At 39.2% G+C, this 9665-nt stretch overlaps 1 protein-coding gene across 1 annotated transcript in view; it reads right to left on the bottom strand.

Moving 5' to 3' along the window:
• Positions 1 to 9665, bottom strand: part of Lrmp (lymphoid restricted membrane protein) — a 136605-nt gene that overhangs the window by 29458 nt on the left and 97482 nt on the right. Inside the window, exons 9-13 of the mRNA XM_023718936.1 lie at positions 9612 to 9662; positions 6426 to 6483; positions 929 to 992; positions 816 to 843; positions 450 to 590 (exon numbers count right to left, since the gene is read on the bottom strand). Coding sequence (XP_023574704.1) covers positions 450 to 590; positions 816 to 843; positions 929 to 992; positions 6426 to 6483; positions 9612 to 9662 — 342 coding nt within the window. The remainder of the gene's footprint in view (positions 1 to 449; positions 591 to 815; positions 844 to 928; positions 993 to 6425; positions 6484 to 9611; positions 9663 to 9665) is intronic.

Genomic DNA, 9665 nt, shown 5'->3' with positions numbered 1-9665 from the left:
CCTCCCAGGCCCTCCCGGGGGCTTGGACACCATCTGATCAGGCGAACATTGTCACCATTACTTTTTTTTTTTTTTGTAATCAATCATACATGGAAAAAGACTTTTGATTCTTTTTCATGAAACTTGAAACTGATATCATCCCCTATTATCTGTTTTCTGCATGATGGCCTTTCTGCCTGAAATCTACTTGAAAAGCCAGAAAGAAACTAGAGGACGCATAAGGCTTACTTTAAGAGACTTTCTTCTGTCTTATTTCTGATACTTTCTGTTAGTGAAACTTCTTTTAGCCTGATCCTGAATTTTTTTTCTTTTTATTAATTCACAATTGGGTCAGGCAGAGCTTGGTAACTGGCACTGTGATTTTAGCCAATGAAATAAACCAACGCGTAGCTATCAAAGCACCTTCAATAGCGCTACCAAACATAGTTCTCGAGTGCGCCGACCCTCACCTCTAAGAGCTTCAAACAGTTGGTGATTTCTTTCTTCAGATTTTCTTCTGCCAAGTCACGCGACCTCTCTTCAAGTTTCACTCTTTTCTCCAGTGTAAACCAGTCACACTTAAATCCCAAAGATAATCTGAGAAATTCGGCCTGTTGTCAAAATAACAGGAAGGTGAGGAGAGAAACCTGGATGCGATCGAACACTTCATTTTAGCACAGGATTAGACCAAGTCTTTTTTTTTTTCTCCTCCCAGCCACACAGAGCCAAGCTAAACATACAAACATGTGTGCAAACGTGTGAGGGGACTGTAGCAGGTGAGTCTGACACCTTGTCTTTAAAAAAAAGAAAAAAGAAAACATCTGCTTCCCACTCACCTCCACCTCTCTTTCATTAGCAGAAGTGCTGTGGGACAAGACAAAGAATTTATTTAAACACAATTCGACAGAAAAACAGAGCGTGTGAAGTAGCAACATGAAAAAGAGCTTACTTGTCACTTGGTCTAAAGTTAACCGATTTCCCAGTGGTTACCGGAGGAGGGGAAACCTCGGTTTCTATTAAAAGATAATGAAATATTGGTTAAAAAGGCCTGACACCCTCTGCTTCCGGCCCACCATGACATGAACCACTGAGCTGTCCTGCCTCAGCACACAAGAGCCCAAGGCAACAGAGCCCAGGGACCACGGAAGGAGCCTCACTGTGGTGGTGAATGAATGGTTGGCTGGAGGGGCGCGCCCGGCTGAAAGGAGTTTGCTTGGTTCGGGGGAAGGCACAACAAGAGAAGAACAGGGGGGATTTTATGTTGATGTCCCCTCCCCCCAACAAGCTTTGGCTGTTCTCCTAGAGCTCTGGACTTTGGGTCTTTACTCAGGACAGCTGTTGCTCCCTTGGCAGGAGTTTGGGTCCTCTCCCTTCCCTTGGGCATCCTCTACTGGCCCTCGGGTACCAGCCCTTTCACATATCCAGGCAGAACCCTGTCTCACATCATTGCCATGGGGTCCAGCTCTCGGCTCAATCGAGAGTTGACCTCCTGCGCTCTTCTACATCTTCCTCCAGAGAGCACTGCCTAATGCACTCTGCACCCGTGTTGTGAGTTCCTGCTAGCAAGAGTGCTTCCATCGTGTCTCACACAGGGCCAGGAGGGATGAAGGGGGCTGGTGGGACCTAGTCTTCAGGTTTTATGATGCCTATGGCATATTAGCAAGAGGTAAAATTCAACCCAAAGATGCCAAACAGTCAGAGTAAGGTGGCTGTTTTGCTTATTTTGAAATAGTAGCATTAAAGGAAGTTTATGTTTAAGACAAAAGGCTTAACATTGGAAAGCACATTTTGATCAAATTGCTATCACGACTTTCCTTTATTAACAAAGTTGTTGCATTCAAATACATCTAAGATAATAGCTAATGTGTCTACTTCAACTATAATGTGATATTATGCTAAGCTATTGATATTATGCTAAGCTATTGGGATCATAACATTAAAACTATGGAGTCCGGATGGTCTCTGAAACCTAAAGCTTAATGAGAATCAAGGGACAGCCCGATTGGTCCTCTTTGTATTTGCATGTTTGTTATAAGAGATCCCAAGACTAAATGTATGCCTTCCTTTGTTGCCTGACCCTTGTTGGACTGAGACTCTAACAGCGGCAGCATGAGTAACAGTTGTAGTAACCGTGTTTCTATTCAAAGACAATGAAACTTTGGTTTAAAAGGCTTAACACCCTCTGCTTCCAGCCCACCATGACATGAGCCACTAGTGGTTATGGTAATAATACTGGTAGCAAATGACAGCAACAAGAAACACAGCATCAAGCACGGGCCTATATCAGAACAAAACCCTTTACACATAATATAACTTTCTTTATCACACCTTTGGAAAGCACAACCTATATTAAGAGCACTGATTTAAAGTTGACAGCATTTGATTGTGATTTTTTGTTAAATTTTAATTTTTATTAGTACATGTTTAGAATACATAATAACTACATTCATTGTGCGGAACTGGTACATATACAGAACACATCTCAATTATTTTTCCCTTTACCCTTCATCCTCTTTTCAAAGGTAATTTCTAGCAGCATCAGATTTCATTTCTTTATCAAATTAATAGTCATAAATATAGACTAATAACCAGACTGCCAGGTCCCAAATCGGAAAACACATAAGACAATTATACTAAATCACAGTATACATCCAGATACCTGGCTTTGCTGGATTACAGTAATTCTTTTTACACTCTTTTTTCCTATTGTCTGTCCTTTATTTTGTAATTTATTTCTACACCGGGTTTCTCAGACAAAAGAAACCATGCAATATTTAAGGCTGCATATCTGATTTCGTTTGACATGATGGTCTCAAGATGTGCCCATTTTCCTAGAGATGACTCAGGTTAATCTTTATTTCTGGCACATCAGTACTCTGCTGAATAAATACCATATTTTTTTCTATTCATCTATTGATGGATGTAAAGGCCACTTCCAAGATTTGACTATTATGAGCTGCTATAAACATGGGTTGCATGTATCACTATAATATGATTTTGACTCTTCCAGGAAAATACCGAGATGGGAAATAGCTGGGTGACATGAGATTTTTAGTCTTAGTTTATGTTAGGCTTCTCCATATTAATTTCCAGAGTGGTTGTATCAGTTTATATTCCCACCAACAAAGAAGAAGAGGCTCTTTTCCCTTCTCAGCCTCTCCAGCATTTGTTATGGCTCAACTGCTTGTTGATGGCTATTCTTTTCAAAGCAGGATGGACCCTCGGAGTTGTTTCAATTTACATTTCTCAAATAGCCAATGGTGCTGAACTTTTCTTTTCATGTATTTATTGGCCATTTATACTTCATCTGGGTCTTTAAATTTAGGGTTCTAATTTTGTTTTTATTTTAGGGAAGGGTCTGCAAGGTGTTCAGGCTCTCTCTACTAGATCAGACTTGTAGTGATACACCTGTTTACAGCCTCCCAAGAGCTGGGATTACAGGTGCACGCCACCATGCCCAGTCTCGATTTCTGTCTCAGCGCTTCCTGGAGGCAGGGCCGGCATGGCAGGCCCAGGGATTATACCCTTGGCCCCTGCACCTGCTTGCAGGTGCTTTAATCTGCTGAGCCATTTGGTGGGCCCCTAAAATTTGAGAAGGACTTTTTTTTTTGGGCTACTTCAGAGTGCCTTAAGGGAAGGTCTGGTACAGCTTCTGGAGCTGGTAATTGAACTACAGTCCTATGTGCCTGACTGCATTTGCCCAAGCGGCACTTCAACAAACTGAGCTATCCAGCAAAGCCCCTAAATTTTTTTTTTTTTAGTTCTTCATATATTTGAGATATTAGTCCTTTGTGAAGTAATTGTCAAGTTTTTTCCCCACTCACTAGACTGTCTTTTCACTCTGTTAGTGGTTTTATTTGCTCTACACAAGCCTTTTGAGTTGATATAATTCCATTTGTTGATTCTTCATACTATTTCTTACACAGCTTAATATGTTGGCTGGACAACACTTGATTTAAACCTGAGCTTTGACTTTTCTTTTTGCTTTGAGACAGGGTCTCACTATGTAGTTCTCTGGAGTTCTGTTCAGAAAGTCTGCATATGCCTATGTCTTTGAGAATTTTACCTAATTTGTCTTCCAGAAAATTGTTTGTTTTAATATTTAGATCTTTGAACTACTTTGATTTTAGTTTAGTGAATAGTGAGAGATATGGGTCTAGGTTCACTCTTCAGTGTGTAGATAAGAGTCTTCCCAGTACCATGTTTGGAAACTATTATTCCACCAGCAAAGGGATTTGGTCCCTTTCTCAAGATAAGGTAGCGGACTGTGTCTGCTGTTATTTCTGCCTCCTCCATTCCGTTCTACTTCAAGTCTGACTTTTTGCCAATACCATACTGTTTTATCACTGTAGCTTTGTAGTGTAATTTGAAGTTTGAGATGGTGATGTCTCTTGCCTTGCTCTTTTTGCCCAGAATTGCTTTTGCTATTCTAGGTCTCTTCTGGCTTTGTATGAGTTTTGGATGGCTTTTTCTACTTGTGAGGAATGCTATTGGTATTTCGATTGGGGGTTGCATTAAGTCTGTGTAACAGTTTTGGAAGTATGGCCCTTTTAACTATATTGGTTCTGCCTATTTGGGAAACAGGGAATAACTTTCCATTTTCAGATATCCTCTTCACTCTTCTTTTTCAGAGTACTATAATTTTTATTGTAAAGTTCTTTTACTTCCTTGATTAGGTTAATTATTAAGTATTTCATTTTTCTTGATGCTATTGTCAAAAGTACTGTTTCTCTAATTTCTCTCTTGGAGTTTGTTATTGTTGTATAGAAATGCTACTGATTATTTAGTATTGACTTGGTATACTTCTAAGATCCTAAATTTGGTTATTAACTCCAGGAGTTTTTTTGGTGGAGTTCTTGGGGTCTTCTATGTAAACTATCATGTCATCCATGCATAATAATTCAACTTCTTTCTTTCCTATCCTTTTATTTCTCTTGGCCAATTTTTTGGTTGTATTTCAGGAAGTAGATTGAACAGTGGTGGTGATAGATATCCTTGTCTTGGTTCGGATTTTAGAGGGGAAGCATACAGCATTCTCCATTTAGTAAGATGTTGGCTGGGCAACACGTGACTTAAACCTGAGCTTTCACTTCTATTTTTATTTTGAGACAGGGTCTCACTATGTAGTTCTCAATCTGCCTTGAACTTTCTATGTCAACCAGGCTGGCCTCAAACTCGCAGTGATCTTCCTGCCTCAACCTCTTGAGTTCTGGGGTTACAGGCATGCACCCCAATACCTGGCTTCAGCTTTGACTCTTACAGATAAGTTATCTTCAAACAGTCACACTCTCCTCAAGCCATCTATGAGGGTATTACTTTATATCATACCTAACTTTCTTGAGAACCTCTGTGCCAGGAAATCTCCTATGTAAATGTTTCACATGTATTAATTGATTCCATCCTCACAGCAAATCTTCTGTGCTAGATACTGTTACCATCTTTCTACCTTTCTGGGCTAGGAAATTGGGTCACAAGTTCCTCACTTTCCACACACGTCTGGAGAATTGAACAAAACTACATGCATACAAAACTGAGCCTAGTACTCAGTACGAAGTATGTTATAGCACATGTATTTTTTCCTTCATCATTTCTATTTTGCAAATGAGAAAACTGAAACTGAGGTTAAATAACTTTCTAAGATCATATAGCTGGTAACAGACTGACCCAGCCTAGAGTTCATGTAACTCAAAAGCTTGCACTCTCTACTCTTCCATCCTAATGAAGACAGGCTGTGGAGAAAAGCCCGACAGCTCTTACTCTGTAAATCCTAGCTCATTTACTCTTAGATATGATACTGAAGAAGAAGTAAGAATGTAGGGCATGGAATTTACTGCCAACATTTGCTCAGTTCTGAGTTCACAAGGGAGCACTAGCTATTATCATGAGCCAGTCAAGATCAAAGAACCAACATGGTGTTAAAGTGACTTTTTAAAATGATACAAGTGGAACCACGACTGAATCCAATTGGATGATTTTCTACAAAGGCTCCAGATTGTGCAAGTGACATAGCTTTGCTCATGAGGGTCACACCTAAAAAGCATCAGCAAGGAACAAAAATTCACATGAGACTATATTGGAATATATTGCTGAATTCGTGCACCTACAATATTTAAATGGCAATGGAATACCCATCTCTGACAACACTAAACAAAAAAGGGGGATATAAATGAAGGACCACTTATATCTGTATATTCAAAATAGGATAGATATACAGCTACCTTCTCTTAATTCAATGACAAGAAAGATTTTTACTAATAGTATTTGGACAGGATATCATGTCTGCATCTTGTACTATGAATAACTACTACAAAGACAACAATATGCAATGTATTAATTATTCAAACAGTCCTGCTAACCTGTTTTGAAACTGTCTCATTGCTATTTGTTTCTCAACAAAATTATTTTTTTAAAAAAGTCACATGAGGTGGAAAGCAAACATCTCTTACCTCCTGCAGCGCATTCTTTTCTATGTTTTTCTATTGTTTTGGGCTCTTCCTTGCCTTCCTAAAATCATAAGGCAATGTTATTGCTACCCACAGAGAAGAAATCCTTTATAAAAACTTCACAACTCCCTGTCCTCTCTGAACTTGTTTTGTATAAGGCATGCTGTAGTACTCAGGGAACTGTAATAGGAGTTAAGGGGTAGAAAGGACCTTCCAACCTAGTTAATGCAAAAAGAACATAATGGTATGAAAAGTTGCAAATGTAAAACAAGTTACACAAAGCGAACTAGCATTGGTTGCCAAATGAATGAGACATAGATAAATAAACATTCTGAATAGAAAGAAGAGAGACACCAGGGTTTAAGTAGCATGGAAATTCTCTGCAGGGGCCGCAGGGCTGGATGTTGGAAGAGGTGACATTGGGGTGATCCAGACCCACCTTCTCCTGTGGGTGCTGGGGAAAGTTGTGGAAAAGATAGCTGCTAAGATGGTGTTGTGTGAGGCTTTACTTCCTCCTGAATTTATTTTAAGGTCTTATGACAAATGCATCTGCATAAGTGGAATCATCGTACACACAGGATTGTAGTACACTACCCAAGAAAGACTGACTGGGAAAATTTTACAGATATCATAATTTCATGATATTATTAAATATTCACACATGAATAGAGATATTTAGAAGACCAAAAAAATTTCCATTAAAAAGTAAGTGTGGGCCAGGGAGATGGCTCAGTAGAATAAGTGCTTCCCTGGCAAGCGCAAGGGTCTGAGTTCAATCCCCAGTTCCACCAAAAAATAAAAAATAAAAAAAAAATTTTTAAAAAGTAAGTGTAAGGCAATATATCAGGGATATATCCTTGGCAGAGTCATGGGTTACATGTCCTATAATTTTTAGCCAACCGAGATAAAAGTTTCAATACAATGTAACAAATATTATGGGTAAAACACTGACTCGTTCTCACCACTGTGCAAATACTCCTAAATTTGTTGAACCCTCCTTCCATCTCATGACTTTTCCTAGTGGCCAGCTCTTTCCCTTCCAGATGGCTACCTCAGCCCTTTCTCCATATGCTCAGCCCCAGCCTCCTCTGACAGAAGCTCTTTGTCACAAGTCCATGAACCTTTGCTCCTTCCTGCCTTAAGTCCCTGGGAAATCTCACCCCCACTCTTGGTGTCTGTATTTGTTGTTGTCTTGTTTGTGCTGATAACTCACAAACACTGTCTGCTCCTAAAATTCAGCCGGATGAGTTGTGCATACGGAAACACAGCTGCACAGAAAACCTTGGGGACTCCTGGTGTCTCTATCAACCTAAAGCTTGACTTTTCTCAAATTGATCTTCTTTTGCCTCAAATTCCACCCTTCCTCTCATGTTGCTCTATTTATTCCTACGGCTAGACCCTGAGCCTGAGAAATACCATTTGCCACACTGATATAAACTCTATTCCCTAAATATATCACAGATCGGTCGCCCTTTCTGCAGCCTTACTAAGCTCCAGCTGCCTTCTTCTCCCATTGGAATCATTACAATCATATCCCATCCAGTCCTACAACCTCAATTGCTATGCTTTTCTAATCCATTATTTCTTTTTTTTTTCTAATCCATTATTTCTTAAAGTGATTTTATGTGTTTTTGTTTTAGATTAGAAGAATTTTTTTTTCTCAATAGATTCTACCATGAGAAATGAAAGCAGGTGACTTCCCCTCTGTCCAGTTGTCACACAGGGGACCTATTTTGTGTTCCTATGGTAGCCGGCACCATTCCTGCTCTGTATTTCACACAAATGGATAATCCTCAGTCACATATCCAAGGAGTCTACTTCCTTCAGCCTGAAATGCTGTAATATTTTTCAAATCAACCTTATTATACAAATATATCCATGCTATAATCTCTTGTGTTAGTTTGTAAGGGTCTCTAATAGCTTGCTACCAAATGAGTCTACTTATAGCAATATTTATGTACTGGGCTAAAAGCAATATACACTGAGAGGAAAGCTACAATGACACACACAAAACTGCACACATACACAAGTGGGACCAACCCATAAGTGAGGCCCTTGAGGAATTATGGAATTGGACCCATAGTTGACAAGTAAGACTTTAATAACTATGTATTAGCTTACACAAATGGCAATATTATAAATATTCTCTCATGAGAGAAATTTAACTGTTTTCTATGAACAGTTAGAGTCATCCTTACAAAGTCTTTAACGTATTTCCATGTAGCTGTATAAAATTCAGTATCACTCACATGATGTCTCTGCTCTGGTCTTCTATCCCTCACAATTTTTCATATCATTAATCACCCTCTAATTATTCATAAGTATCTGTTTCTTCATCTGACTGAATTTTTTTTGTGTGTGAGATAGGGTCTGGTTATGTAGTTCAGACTGATCTTGAGCTCATTATGTGGGTCAGGCTGATCTCAAAATCACAGCGATCCTCCTGCCTCAGCATTCCAAGTACTAGGTTCACAGGTGGGTGCTACTCTACTTGGCTGGAACTTATCTTTTACACAAACACCATTGTTGTTTCTTGAGACAGGATCTCACTATGCAGTTCAGACTGGCCTTGAACTCACTTTGTAGCCCAGGCTGGCCTCAAACTTGAAGCAATCCTCCTGTCTCAGCCTCTGAGTGCTGGGATTACAGGGGTGTGCCACCACATCTGGCTCAACACTATTATTGAGTCAACTTTATTTCGTCAATAAATTAATTTACTTATCCAGTCCTCTACTGAGAGATATTTAGCTTATTTCTGCTAGATCTTTCATGAATGCATCAGTGAATAAAGGAGTAATCAATATGGAGCAAGGATGTTTTAGCTCTTTTTCTATATTATAACCTTAGAGAAATCACAGGGACACTGTGGCCTCAACTTGTCTGTAAAATATGATACAATTAAATTCTATTTATCCCATAACATTTTAAAAGATAAAATAACATTGTTGATAGTACCTTGCAAACTTAAATGCACAGTTCTCACTGTAACATAACATCACTTTTACTGTTAACCCATTCATGCCAAAGTTTGCAATCTTAAAATTTTGCATGAGAGTCATATATGTTACTTAGAAAAAATCAAGGAATTAGGGTATGAAGAAAGAAAAAAAAATATTATGTGCTGTTGTCATAGGTGTTCCAAAAATGGAACAGTAGGCGTTGAAAGGCTAACAGGGCTTGGTTCCTTACCAAACTTGACGCAGCTTGATTCCTGCTCACATATTCCTGGCCTGGGCTGGACTC

Source organism: Octodon degus, unplaced genomic scaffold, assembly GCF_000260255.1.
Source record: "Octodon degus isolate 3935 unplaced genomic scaffold, OctDeg1.0 scaffold00064, whole genome shotgun sequence".
NCBI classification, from domain to species: domain Eukaryota; kingdom Metazoa; phylum Chordata; class Mammalia; order Rodentia; family Octodontidae; genus Octodon; species Octodon degus.
This window is presented reverse-complemented; position numbering and strand designations above follow the sequence as displayed.